The 14,972-nt window shown below is 34.7% G+C and overlaps 1 protein-coding gene across 6 annotated transcripts in view; it reads right to left on the bottom strand.

Moving 5' to 3' along the window:
* DNAH8 (dynein axonemal heavy chain 8) overlaps positions 1-14,972 on the bottom strand; it is a 126,586-nt gene that overhangs the window by 110,688 nt on the left and 926 nt on the right. For 2 of the 6 annotated variants that reach the window (XR_015283599.1, XM_023924402.2), the window contains exons 1-11: positions 13,297-13,409; positions 12,961-13,043; positions 11,604-11,803; positions 10,843-10,977; positions 8,589-8,673; positions 7,583-7,731; positions 6,080-6,269; positions 5,548-5,711; positions 4,387-4,563; positions 3,906-4,019; positions 1,381-1,488 (exon numbers count right to left, since the gene is read on the bottom strand). Coding sequence is in view for 5 of the 6 variants with exons in the window: in XM_023924402.2 (XP_023780170.2) it covers positions 1,381-1,488; positions 3,906-4,019; positions 4,387-4,563; positions 5,548-5,711; positions 6,080-6,269; positions 7,583-7,731; positions 8,589-8,673; positions 10,843-10,977; positions 11,604-11,803; positions 12,961-12,997 (1,359 nt within the window). In the remaining variant the exon portion in view is untranslated. Of the gene's footprint in view, positions 1-1,380; positions 1,489-3,905; positions 4,020-4,386; positions 4,564-5,547; positions 5,712-6,079; positions 6,270-7,582; positions 7,732-8,588; positions 8,674-10,842; positions 10,978-11,603; positions 11,804-12,575; positions 12,729-12,842; positions 12,913-12,960; positions 13,044-13,296; positions 13,410-14,972 lie in introns of those variants that run through there. The other 4 variants (XM_086878342.1, XM_023924403.2, XM_086878340.1 and 1 more) reach the window with 4 other exon arrangements.

Genomic DNA, 14,972 nt, shown 5'->3' with positions numbered 1-14,972 from the left:
GACAATGTACAACTAGCGCTGACGGAGCGGCTCCAGAGAAGGGGCTTGACCTGGGGAAAAACTGCATCACCACTTGTCCTCCGTATTGGTGCTTTTTATCAATTATGTTCGTTTCCTATAAACTATAAATGTGTACTCATCCCTGCAGGGGTGGGTTTTTGCAGACATCTTTCCATAACTGCCTCTGAGGGCATTAATTAAAGATTCTCTTTTATATTACCTCCTTACTAAAATTATCTCAATTTTCATTTCCAGACTGAGAAAAAGACAACCCTGACATGAGAGTACAGTAAAGCAGGTCTTAAGTATCCCTAACTGAAAAAAAGACTAGAAACTGCCATACCAAAGACAGCCTCAAACTTTAAGAAAATTACTGATGAAGTTGGAGATAGGACCTCCAGTGTCACTTCCGATGATCATTAAATAGAAACAAATAGTAAATAGGGAAGACATTGGATTAAAATACAGATTTTTCCTTTCTATTTCAAGCATAGCTTCATGTAACCATTTTGCTATTAGCCTCTGTAGTGAAATACTCACTCCCTTAGACCATTAAATAATAGACCGCAGCAACAGTCAATATATAAATGTATAAAGACCCATTATATGACGGGTAATAAATATCTAACGTGATATATAGAAAACAGCCACAGCCATGAATAGATACAGATTCAAAAGAGAACATACTTCTTAATGTCCTAGTTCAAATTGAAATGTAACAACATTTTATGCTGAACCCTGCAGTGTAAGGGAACAAAAAATGTGTGTCTGTGTAATGTGAATTTCCCCTGAATGCTTACTGCACGTGTGTGGTTTAGTAATGAAGGATTCCTTTACTATAAAACCATTATGTAAACCATCTTTGCATGCAGTGAACACCTGCATTCTGCAAAAGACATTGGTATAAACACATAGCCAGTCTTAATTTTCTCCTTAAGGAGGTAAAGTTTATGATCTGAAATTCAATTAACTTTTCCAGTATGACTTGCTCCAGAAAACAGAAACCTTTTATCTTTCACACTTTTTTGGAGGAACAGTCTAGTCCAATTGACAGCCATCTGCCATTAGGTCTTCAAGGCTGAGAATAAAAGAGCCTTTATGGATTCTGTGATTTAGGAAACAACTGATTGGATTAATTCTGATCAGGAGATTAATCAAAAATATAAAAAAATTAACAGTGAGGAACCAAGAACAAACAAAGGTCCCTTCAGAAGAGAAGTCTGTAATCCAAGTTTAATCCTCTCATCATCAATAGAGTTCTCTTCCTTTCCCATGCAGAACCCCACTATTTACTATCACTTTTAAACAAATATGCTACTGATTTAAGCAAAATTAATTTTTTTCATGAAAAGTCACACAATTTTTGTTTAATATACTTACCTTTATAAGCAACGATGTAATTCTCTCAGAAGTATTGTAATATTTTGAAACACGGTGAACCATTTGTACAGCCTTTATCAAGTTTGGTATTCCCTGTGTCATTAATACCTCAAAGCAGAGTTTCAAGAAAAAATTTACTTCCTTTTCTAAGTAACAGTATTTCCATTCTATTGACAACTTCTAAATTATATATTTCCCTAAGTCACATGGATCAGTCTTTAAAATGTCATGGCAGAAGTTTTCTTATGAAAAAAGACTAAGCATGCTCAATAAGATTTCAAACATCAACCAACAAGAACAATAAATGGCTAAGTTTGATCATTGACTAAGAAATCAGATTAAAGATGTTACAAGATAAAATAACTGTAATATCTCATTTTGATGAACAAAACTGAACACTGTTTCAAAATGTAAAAGTTGCATTTTTTGGTGCAATAAAAAGCATTTTTCTGACAGCAATTTTCTGGGATGGATGCTTTTGTTTTCCTTCAGGTAAGGCTGCTAATGTACTTTCATTGTGTTCATATAGTGTTTTGTTCAGACGCTTCAGAAAACTCATAAAATAATTGTCACAATGTTAGTTTCATTAACAAATGCCCAATTCTTTTCAGCATTACAGCAAACATCTAAAGCTTTCATACATTTTGTGAAATCGATGTTCATGTTGTTAAAATCATACTGTGGCATTACAAGTACTCAGTAGCTCAAACACTTCCAAAGTATTTTGGTGGGGAAAAAACCCAAACAAAAGCAAAGGAAAAGGTAAAACATTATAATTCATTAACATTATCAGGGACTTGTAGAAGTTGCAACTCAGAACATCAGGAAATTTTTGTAGTAACCCCTCAATGGAGAAGCCAAGCTCCTGTAATTAACTTCGAGTTGTAAACCCAAACTCATACTGTGAATAGACATAGAAAACATTTGCATTTAGCAAGAGTGTGAAATAAATGCTATATAGCATAAAAACAACCATTTAGGTCCATATTGTTCATCACCAACACTACCGCTGAAACAGAATCAGGGGATGCTGAGTCTATAGGTTTTCTTTTTCAATCCTTGATGAAAAAACCCTGAATACTGAACTGTGTAGAAATGTCTCTGACTCAAAGCCTCGAGTTAAATGTTCAGTTTGAATTTTCATACATTTATCTACTTCATCACAAATGTCACTGTGCGATACTGCATACACTAAATGCCATATTTTATGCACACACCAAATATCATCATAAATCCGCATGTATTCCATTCCTTATTCACTAATATATAAAGGAGTTGTTCATACCAGATACTAAATGCAACTCTACACAGAATAAATGTCTGTTTTAAGCAGGATATATTTAACATGGAATTCATTGTTTTTAAGTTGAATATCATAGAAAATCCTACCTAAATTAACTTGATCTCAGGAACATAATTAAACAGAAATTCATATGCATCCAATTATTCAAGACTAAATAAAGAACTCTAACTATCTTGTATTAGTAAAATTATGAACTCTTCAATGGGTTTGCACCCACTAATGTCTGTCTTTGTTTTTAATTCTAAGAATTTTTTCTTCATAACACCTATGAAGGTGGAAATCATTATGGCCTGGTACCTGGCACCCTCTAGTGATACCTTGAAGAGCTGAAGCTAAACAGCTTAGTGACACTGGTTATCATACTTGCCTCTCATACTATTCCATGCAATATGAGCCCTATGTCATATATTATCCAAGACTTTTGGCTTGCCCTTAGTTACAACTTTGTAGTAGGATCCTAAGCTGCCAGAGATTCAAAAGAAATGCAGCACTTCCTGACAGAGGGAAAGATGCATATACGACCAAAATGTGAAGGACTCAAAAACAAAGGAGAATGAGCACTATTTTTCTAGGGTATTTACTCCTTTCACCCTATTCTCCAACAAGCATTAGGAAAATACACCTGTTATAATAATTCATAGTTATTTTACCAAATAACTAATATCTTGAACTAGAACTGAATGGTGTACAACCAATTGTCTAAATTCTGACTAGCAGGTAGTCTATCTGCAAAAAGAAGCAGATAATACTGTATCCTATACTAAAAAAAAAGTGTTTTTCCCACTTAGGACCTCATAAGGTTTCATTATTTTCTATAAAACTAAAATTTTGGTACTTCGGTTACAGTTAAGTGATCATTGACAAATATGGAATTTCCAGGGGAAGACATATTTGGAAATTTTTGTATTATAAAATATGTAGCTGGTTTAATTGCTCTTAAAAATAATACCAGCAGTAGGACTGATGTATTAGACAATCATATGTATTTATGCTTATTTACTAAATACATATTTCAAAATACTACGTTTTATGAAATATATAATAAAATAATGCTTCAATATTTAGCTTGATAAGCTTTTAGAAAAAAATCAAGAAGATTAGAAATAGAAATTAGAAGAAATTACTTTTAAGTAAATATAAGGAAGGAAAAATTTATTTTGCTCTAGGATTTTCTACGTAAATACCTAAACTGTGCATAAAGAATGGTGAAAGGCATACTTACAACATCAGTTGTATAAAGTGGCTGACAAACTTTTTCAAGTGTGCCTAGGTATTTCACATTATCTTTTGATTCATTTGCTGCATCTGTGATTTTGCCATCTAATTCTTGCCATGTCTAGTGGGAAAAGAGTACTGTGAAAAACATCATATGCAGTGAACTGTTTCTTTGACTTGCACTCACTTGCCAGAAGTAAACTTTGGTAAATTTATTTTTAAGAGGCATTGTCAAAGCAGGCAGTAAAAATTAATTTATTGCATTTATTACACATATTATGTATTTTATGCTCATTTTTATTTGTTTTCCTAAAATGTCTTGTTCTTTGTCTGGATACATTCAGCACACCAGCAACATCTCTAAATTTTCCTCTTTTACTTCTCCTTGGTAAACCTCTTTTAGATGAAATAAAAAAACTAAAAACTAAAAAACAACCCAATAACCCTTATAGCAAATGAACAGCATAAAAAATTAAAAAAATAATTACCTTTAGTATTTTAGAGTGTGCAACCTTCAGAACATTAATAACAGCTTTACAGTTTTGTCCTTTGACCTGTTCGATAATAAAGTTCAATTTAGCAGATGTGTATTTCCAGTTCTCCAGTTCCATCAATGGACCTGAATCCTTAGCTTCTCTCCTTAACTGTTTGCTCTCAATCAGAACCTGCAACCCCATTGGGGAAAAAAAAAAAAAAAAAAGGATTAATCGAATGTCTGCTACAGTGAATAGATAAGTCATTATAGAGAACAAATGCTATTGAGGAAACTCACTTAAAAAGGAACAAGCTTGCAGTTAGTGACACATGAAAATGGTTCACATTTGGAAAACATTTCTAAGTCTGAACTGCACTTAATCATATTCTTAAACTGAAATGAAGGCAATTAATTCATACGTTAAACATGCTGTCATACCCTGGGTGAATATCAGCATATACAGGTAAGTCTTTAACCAGAATCTATGGACTGAAATGCATCAAATGTAATTTCATTTGTCTGGAACTTCAAGAATTAGTTCAATAAAAGTATTAGATATCAGTCATAAAATTATCCATTTGTATGTTGACAAATGTTCAGACAGCTCTTTTTACATTTCTTTTACATTTTTATTCTTGTGAGCTAAACACATTAAATATAGTATGCCTTATGAGTAGCGTATGTCCTTGCCTACACAGATTTATATTTTGACGAAGACTTCTGTCTTTTTCATACAAGTCTCAGACACTAATATCTTGGAAAACTGAGACCTTGCCATGCAAGACTTACACAGGTAAAAATATGCCTTGCTGGGCATGATCAAAACCTTTTAAGAGCAGTATATCCCACCACAAGTGTCAGCAGAAACTTAACAGAATGTACAGTTACGTATGCTCTATATGCTTATGTGGCCCTCACCAGTGTTATTAGTCCTGCAACCCTCCATTCTCTTCTTACTATTTGTGTATTAAGTGTTCAGAAACTCTTATTCTTGCTAGACTGTAAATTCCTAGGCATAAGGACTATCAACTTCATTTCTGCATAGAAGCAGAGCATTTTTCTTAATTTGGGTGGAGAAGCAGCTGAAGCCTTTGGCTAACTTCAGGCAAGTCTCACATATAATTTATAAATATCTATATTCATTCTGAATTGATGTGTTAAAACAACAACTTACATGTTCAATTTGTCTACACCATATCATAAGTACTTCCTCTAGCTGGTGAACTGTGTCATAATTGTCAGCAGCTGCAGTTATTTTATCAAAGGTCTGAAGTTCAGAAAAGTTAATGTAATCTATTTTTTTCAACTCAACTGTTCCTTCAATGCATGCTGCAGCACCTGAGAAAAGTGCAATTACAATATAGAACCAATTAATACTTTAAAATAAATTTCCACCAGTCAAAGCAATTTAAACTTGAAAATATACATCTGCAGTCAGTGTTGTTTTGATATAATACCAATTTACTGTGTTCACATAAAGCAGAAACCAAAATACAGAAATCAAAAAAATATGATTTTAAATGCAGTGATAAAAAAGCAATGCATTTCTTAAGAAAATAATCCACCCATGTATATATTATGCAAGTAATTGATAATTTTATTTTTCCATGCAGAATGTGAAAAGTTCCTTATCCGTGCACTATGGCCTTTAAATAGAAATCCTTAAGTAGAATTCCTCTAGTTTGTTTCCTAAATGCAATGCTTACCTCCTAAAAATGAAATGTATTTCTTAATTGTTTCCACAAAATTCTGCTTATCTTTTGTATCCTCTTTGGACTGACCTAAGCTACCCCAATTACTTGTTGCAAGGATAGCAGGGAGAAAAACTTTTTCTATTACATCTTTAACACCACGCAAGACTCCATCAGTGGCATCCAGAACACCAAAGGAAATTTCCTGCAGTGTAGAAATATAATTGTTATCAGATCAGTAACTTACACTAGAAACAGTATTATATGTTCAATTTATTTTCATAAGAGCACTCAAATAAGACAAACAGAACTTTAATTTAAGGAGAAAAAATCATTACAAAGACACCTACAGTGTATCCCTAGGATCGTACTTTCAATAAAAAAGGGAAGTCAGTAATTATTTAATATAGTTTTAAAAAGCTGTCCGCTTATGCTTTTGTTACATCAGTTATTTATCGATCACACAGAGTTTGGAAATTTTGAAATGGTAGAAAAATGTCCTCTCCCATTAATTAGGTACTCATTAATGAATTGCAAGTAGCAAAAAACTCTCAGAATTTCCTTATCTGAAATTATATTAGAAGCAATTATCTGACTAAATATACATCATTGCTAATCAAGTTAAATTTTTGCCTACTCTCCAAAACAAAACTTTACAAGGTCTAACTATTTCTAATATTCCAGTATTTTTAATATCCTTAAAATAAGCAAGTATTAACATACACAAGTGTAACAAACTTCCTACAACATAAATTTCCTTTCCCTACCCCTTCAGCATTTGGAATTAATTGGGAAAACATCTGATGGAAAAGTAATATTTATGACCAACACTGAGGCCCTCGATAAAGACAGACCTTGTATCTTGCTTCTTACAGTGTTTTTTCTCTTTCACCTCCTTAACTCTCAAAAGGAATGGAATATTTTAATATGAAATATAAAGCATGTAAACTAATAATGGATTTTCTGTCTGAAGAATTTGAAATAATACTAATTACAAGATACATATGTAAAACCATTAGTTATCAATAACAATCCATTAAGCACTGTCCAAATACAAAGAATGTAGCGATGGACAATAATGAAGCCCATACTTATGTAAGAATCTGTAAAACAGAAAATCTCATGCCACATAATTAACACAGGGTAAATATGTATATTGTATTTTATTTATCAAAACATGTAAACCAGAAAGTGGTTTTTGTCTCCTGGTATTTGCAATAAAATCTTTACAGTGTTTTCTTGTAGTTTAGAGATTTTGATCACAATTAAAATGTACTTAGTGGCTTTAATCTCTTGAAAAACGTCAAGGAGGATGACAAATTAATGTTAATTTCTTTAACAAGAATCCTGTAAGATATTCACAAGTATTGCTGAAGCAATACGGTTATTTGTTGCTTATTTAAAATGAGAGCAAAGTAGTTACAAGTAACTTTTGTTACATGACAACAGTGAAAAAAATAATGAAACAAGAAGTATCTGCTTTAAAGCTTTTAGTTTTTAAAATTTATGAGAGAGTACCTCATGTATAGTTTTTTCATTTATGGACGTGTCATTCTTATAGCGAATGAAATATAAGCATAGTCCTTCTATCTTGTCTGGTGTCCTCTCCACATAAAATTGCAAAATTTTACTTCCTTTTTCAACACCTGGAATTACCCGACCACACTCTGAAAAGGAATTTCATAGGTATGACTATTTTTAAAAATGAGGGTATTATAAAATGCTTAAAATCAATATAAAGAAATAAAATATAACATAGATTTAATTTCATTAAATTTAACAAAATTTAACATTTAAAATAATTTATTTGCTTCTTTTGTCAGAGAACAAAAACCAGCATAATTTTAACTATAATTAATCACACTATTAGAAAACTACAACAAACGTATAACATGTATCTTACAAACCAATTTGGGTGCACTGTAATGCACTGAAAAGGGAATTTTCTCAGGCCCACAGTTCTGAAACTATTTGCTGATGACTAAGGTACTTCATTTTCATTTATCCTACTAAAAATGATGTCAGGTCTAAGTGAGAAAATAGAGACTACGAGATGGGCCCAGGTCCTCTGTGGATATATTCCTATGCATTTTGATAGCTCAATATGAATCAGTAACAGAATTATATTTGCAGTAATTAGTGAATCATTAGGGATTTCTGCATTCTAATTATCATGCATGTGAAACCTGAAAAATTTAAAATATTTATCATAAATGCAAATTCAAAGACAAGTTTTACAAAAGTGCTTTTGAATGAACTGTGGACAAAACTCACATATGAAAAAGTATTTCAGGATAACACTTTATAGTCTTTCTTCCAGGAATCGCTAAAATTGAGATTTTTTTTTTTTCCTAAACAATTTGACTTGAAGTAAGCATTTAAAACATGAATCTTCAGACCTCAGAGCAAAAGGTTGCAAAATTCTGAACAAGCAAAAGCAGATTTTATTCTGAGAAACCTCAAACAAAATGAACAACAGAATGCACTGTTACATGTGCCTGTATTATTATTGCTAAACATTTACCTATTCCTCGTGGATCTCCTTCTTGATAGAAAATTTTCAATGATTTTCTTCCTCCCTTGTCAAAAAAGGAATCAAAGGCATCAAACTGTTGAATCAAAGAGTGAATACGTGTTACTTAAAATATTTTTATGTGCTTTCAAGACGTGCAAAAGTAATTTGATCATGCTACTGTTTAAAGTTTTGTTGGCATGCAATGTTTATCCTCAAATATTGTGAGAATATAGGAAGTGTCGAACTGAAGGATTCAGCCATGGTAGCAAAATACCCCATTTCCTCCTCATCAAAATAAAAGGTCGGAAATTTAGCAAGCATGTGTGGAGAGGCATCACCTGTTCAAGGACAAAGGATACACTTCTAGTTGTGGTATATTTCTTATGAGCATGTTTTTTTCCCCAAAAAATAAGCAGATATTAAAGCTGAATCAGAACAGTGATGGGAAAATGAGTGACACCCAAGTGGACATAATTTAAAGCCACTCTTGTGAGAAGACAACATTGCATGAAAATAAAAGAAGTAATAGTAAGCCAGCTCTAGAAGTGCATTTCACTTTTGTTAAGAGCACTAGTGAATAACAAGGGTAAACAGAGAAAAATACATTCAAAAACCCACCCCCAAAATAGTGAAAGAAAAAATTATTAAAGTGCTGAAAGCACAGTGAAAGAAAGCAGGAAAAAATTGACTGCTACAAAAAATATTCCAGCTTGTGAGGCAGAGGACAAACTAACTTTGGGGTTTGTATGATTCTACACAGAAGGTGTGAGCTGTCCCCACAGCTAATGATTCTGCAAAGAGCTGCTGTTTCAAGTCCATGTGGTTCTCACACCCAGTGTTTTAGCATATATGCACGCTAAAACACTTTGAAGGGTGAAACCTAACTCATGGATATCTAAGACATACATATATGGGAATTTATTAAATGACAATTTGTTCAGGGACAATGCTGATGAAGTCCCAAAAGCCTAAACTGCTTATAAATAAACTAAAATTGGGAGCACAAAAATTTTTCAGATGGTGCTGGTAACAGCCAAAAAAAACCCCAAGCCAACTCAAACAAAAATAAACAAACAGAAAAACCCAAACCAAATACAAAAAAAAACACTCTCAAGGACCCAAAATTTCTCAATTTCTCAAGTGTTGGGGCTAGTCAAACTTGGTGTAGAACAGCAGTTTCACATAAAATCAGAATGATTTAAAACTATATATCATTTAGCCAATGTATAAAAGGGATAATACTTAGCACACCTCTATGCTGTGTAAGCAGAAAAAAAAACCACAAATGAGGCTAAGTACATTTTATGACATAAAAATATCAATAAACAAACAAAACACAAACAAATTTGGATTAAGGCTAAATTTTGCTTTTAACTGCAGAATTGAAGTTCTAAGAATTGATTTGTTTTATCAAAGGAGACATCTGGCAGTTTAAATGCCAAGTCAAATCTGTCTTAACAGACAAAAATAATATCAATCAGATGTAACAACAGTCAATAACAACAATGCAATCAGAGAAGTCAAGACATATCTTTTCACAACAGCCATACTGAGTTTTGATAATCTACTAAAAGTACAGTATAACTGTTTTCTTCTGTTTGTTTAATCATTTTGAAACATCATGAAAGACAATACTAAACACACAAAAATAATGAAAGCTTTCAGAAGTTCCACAGGTTTGAGATCTATACAGTTTACAAACCCATTTAAACCAATCTTTTAAACATCCAAACATAAATAAAGCATTCAAAACTGAAATTTCTTAGTGGGTCTTTCAAACATTTTCATAGCATTTAAATGGTGCAAGTTTAATCTTTCTTCCTATTACTAACACGCTAATTTTCAAAATGCTCCCATAAGTTAGGCATTTTTGCAGGATCTTCAACATTTCAATGAGAACTTGTCTAACAAACAAAAGAGATCATAATTGGAACATAATAAAGTCAGGCTGAGATCGATTAAACTGTTTAGAACTGGTAGATATGAAAAGAAATCCATTGGTCAAAATAACAGCATTATTTATATTTACCTTGAGGTAAGAAAGATGAAAAAGCCACAATCAAAAATCTCGGGTAAATTTACAAATCTCCTAGGAAACTTAGCTGTAAGATTTAGTCAGGTATCCTTTTTGAATGTGTGCCTTAGAAATCACATTTTCTGGCAGAAACAATCAAAAAGATTGATAATACTTCCTATCCAAGGGGTAATCTGCTACATATTTTAGCTAATAATTTAAATCAACAGGCATACAGAACAGACTCACCGAAGGGACATCCAATATCATTTCTTCTACAGCTTGTAAGTCTAGGCCTACCCTGGCACTGAGAACTTCAAATATATATTTATATGAAGCATTAACTTTTGCTCTTCGATTTTCTCTTGCTTTTTCATATTGAATCTAAAACATTAAACAAGACTTTCAAGCTAAAAATACACAAAGTAATCACAACAATGACCTTCTACTTAACTTGCAACTAATGCTGAAATCTACTGTCTTGTATTTATGGCTGCAAAATGCCCTAATCTTTAAAAAAACCTTAATTTTCAGTGGCTGACAGAAGAACAAACTGGTAAGTATTATTATAAGATGCAAAGTTAAATCTGAGGATATGTCAAGGAAAACCAAACATTAAGAATAGCAGAGTTAGATTTTAAGATTTTAATGTGACATTAACTGGTTTCCGTGTTCACAATCAAAATTTCAGTTTACTAAATTAGTACAGAAAGGTTAAAACATTCATTTAAAATAAAGAATTTAGGGTGGATAAATATTTGCAGGAACTAAGCTGAGTACAGCTTTGCTACAATGTAAATTATTTAGTTAATATCTCCTGCTTCCAACCTCTATTACTTTAAAATTTTAAAATATTACAAACATGGAAAAAAAGACCCATTTTGCACTAGAAATAATTTAGTAAAAGAACAGAGTCTAAACAAAAATAAAACAAATAAATAAAAAATTTAAAATAATAATTAGTATAAACTGAATTTAATAATCTGATGAAAGAACCAGAAACTTATAACCTTTCTTGCTTTGAAACTTTGCACACTTGGAACTCCACTAGGGCGGTAAAACTTAGACAAACTTTGACTTCCAAAAGAACGAGACCCTTGCGAAGAGGAAAGGCTCTCTATTCGTTGAGCAGGTTGAGAAGATCTGGCTACATCTTCTCCAGTGGCTGAACCTTTTTTAGCATTTTTTGGTACTCCTGCCATTCTAAAATCTGAAATTTGAAAAAAGAAGATTAGGTTTATAACAATCCAGACATTTCAAGTCTCCCTTTTCCAGAAGACAGAAGCATCACAAAACTATCTTTCCAGGTGTATAAATGTAATAGTCTCATCAAGTCCTCTTCCAGTTCTTAGAATGACAGACATTTATATGTGTTTTTATGATAGGTTACAAATGTCAAGACAAAGATTGAGGCATTTTTTAAAGACTATTTTTCATACACATGCATTTTGTGGAGTGAATGCCCCTCTATATAAAAAATATGTTTTAAAATATAAATAATTTCAGTGCGTATTGGATTGCTGAGAAGTAGAAATGGTTTCAGATACAAATTACTTACTTAAATTTTAGTTTCTAAAATATATACCCAAATTCAGCAACTGAGCTTACAAAAAAAGGCACATACACAGGAATTGCTAATCTGCTCAGTGTACCATTACAAAAAGGATCAAGACAACTATCAAGAATTCCTTAGCAGTTCATATGAGGCCTAGAGACAGCCTACCACTGCTGTAAAATTGTTATATACTCTCTTAGATACTATCACCTGATTTGGGAAATAAAAAATGAAAGGTGAGGCTGACATAAAAGAACATCTGGTAGTACAACACTAGCTCCTTATTTTTACCTGTGTAAAAGGTGACAAATTTGCAATGCTCTATGGTTTTAGGCATGCAATCACCTGCTAAACATACCACCAAGGAAACCAAGAAACAAATTTAGGAAAACCACAAAAAAAAAATTATGAAATTTAAATTAATTACATTTATTTCTTTTTCTTCATGTTTCTTTGACTAGCCTGGTCATCTACAAAGTTAGCAGTGGTACTTTCTTCCTTGATTATTCCACTCAAGTGGAATAGGTTGGATGCTAATTTCTTTGCCTTTTAACTGGTTCATTTTAGCTAATACTTTCACCTGAAGCACAAGATGAGAGAGGTGGGGTTCTCGCAGCATTCTTTAAAAAAACCCCAAAGATTGCATTGTATCCTGGCATTGTCCTTGGTCCTCCAAAATCTATACTCAACATACCTGGTAGCTCAGGTGAGATTCTTACACTTTTCAAAAACCTGTATGAGCTCCATCTGCCCCCCTCTCCCAGCTGGAATAAAAACCACGTTTTTATGTCAAAAACTCCTTTCCTTCTCACCAGGATGCTCCAAACCTTCTCTACAGGACCTGTTCATTCAGGGAAAATAGGTCTGGCTTCCAGCATGCATCATCTTAGGAGAGCTGAAGGAGAAAAAAAGATAGGGAAGAAGTGGAAGATTCCCGATCACTAAACATTGGGAATACAGCCTTTCGAATTTTCGAAATGACAGAATTTCGGCTCTCTTCTGAAAATTTGAGCTGCCTTAGCCTGCACTTCAGCTTTGGCAGAGAGATGCAGGCGAAGATCCTCACCGACCTGGCTAGAACTGTGTCTCCCCACAGGGTGGGCAGCGTGGCGCGGTCCCCCGACAGCGCAGCGCCCATGGGCACTCACCTCGCCTGGCGGAGCGGGCGGTCTAGCGCCCGCCGTGGGCAGACTCCTCCCGGTTCGGCGGAGAGGCCGGGGCTGGGGCCGGGGCCGGTAACCGGGAGCCCGTAACCGCTGCGGGGCGGGCTCGGGGCGGCGGCTCCAACGCCCGTCCAAGAGCCGCGGGCGCGGGGCTCAGAGCGTCGGGCGGCCCCTCGTACGGCCGGGCAGAATTCGACCCCACAAAATTCGAACCGTCATTCCACCGTAAAGATCTCGTGTATCTGGGAACCTCCTGCCTGGGCGGTTGGCGTGGTTAAATGTGCCTTGAGTTACTTGAGTAACGCAGACTGAGTTTTGTGCTGCGAAAGTGCTTTGCTCTCGATTATAAAACGTGTGGAATTTTAATTCTTTTTTTTCCATACAATGTATTCAATCCTGGTTTTCATTCTGCGTTTTTGAGAGAAATATTATCCTTCATTCTTAGGCCTGAAATTATATTTCTATGCTAAAGGATAGTGTGTAACTCCAGAGGGTGAAGAGAGGACTGAAAGGAGGCCTACCACTGTGCATAAATATCTAAAGGCCAGGGTAGAGGGGTGGGAGGGGAGTGCCAAGAGGATGTTTCTAGGCTCTTCCCTGTGGTGCCAAGCAATAGGATAAGGGATAAAAGGCAGAAAGTGATGGACAGGACGTTCCTCCTGAATATGAAGAAGTTCTTAATGTGAGGGTGACTGAACCCTGGAACAGATTGCCCAGAGATTGTGGAGTGTCCCTCACTGGAGATATTCAAAAACCATCTGGACACAGTCCATGTACTCTGGAATAACACTGTGTGACAGGGAGATTGGAACAGATCCACTGTGGTCCCTTCCAATCTGCCCAGTTCTATGATTCTTTGACAAATGCTACTTGAAATCTTTTCCTAGCACCTGGACGAAAAAGCAAAAATCAACCTCTGTCAATTATAAACCAAGGCTGCCATGAGGATGATAACAAGGCAAGACCAGGATTCCCAAACAGCCCAACACTGCCAGGACTTACAAAAGCAGCACCATTCCAGTAGAGCGGGATTATTAGTAGTGTCTACTCTGGCACTGGTGTGGTACCCTCGGCCTCCCAGTGGCAGCTGGAGGGATGCATCGTCAGCAGTTGACAGGGAAGTCACCGTAGGGGATCCTCACTTTCATGACATGCTTCAGCTAAGTAATGCCATGGTCAGGGAAGCTCCTTCCCTTTGGTCCTTATGTTGTCCTGAACAAGGGCTCATTACCTGTGCAGCATCAGTTCATACACTGAGGCAAGATATTTCTATTTCTTATTCTAGTTTGCTCCAAGTAGAGAGCTGGGTGGTAACACACAAAGTGCTGGCTCCCCAATAATCAAAACTTGTATTTATAAATTCCAGCAAACAAAGGCATCAGCATTCATTGGTTACAAATTACATAACTTTGCTATTAATTAGTGCTCAATCTTGTAATTGCTAGTTATATCTCTCACTTCTAATGATAGTTAGTCCACAGGTGCAATTCTTCCTTCCATTTGAGTCTTGGGTCTGTTTTGAATAGGTGGTCAATGAGTCAGTGATCATGATTGCCAATTGCTGGGATTACCTTTTTCCCACTTACTGCTCAGTTTTACTGACTTCACTCTTGGTGGCTCTCGTCCAGAGAGCCTATTCATTTTTGGATTGCCTTCTTTTT

This window comes from Cyanistes caeruleus, chromosome 2, assembly GCF_971803275.1.
Source record: "Cyanistes caeruleus chromosome 2, bCyaCae1.hap1.1, whole genome shotgun sequence".
Lineage (NCBI taxonomy): Eukaryota > Metazoa > Chordata > Aves > Passeriformes > Paridae > Cyanistes > Cyanistes caeruleus.
Note: the sequence above shows the minus strand (reverse complement) of the source record. Positions and strands in the feature narration are given on the sequence as shown.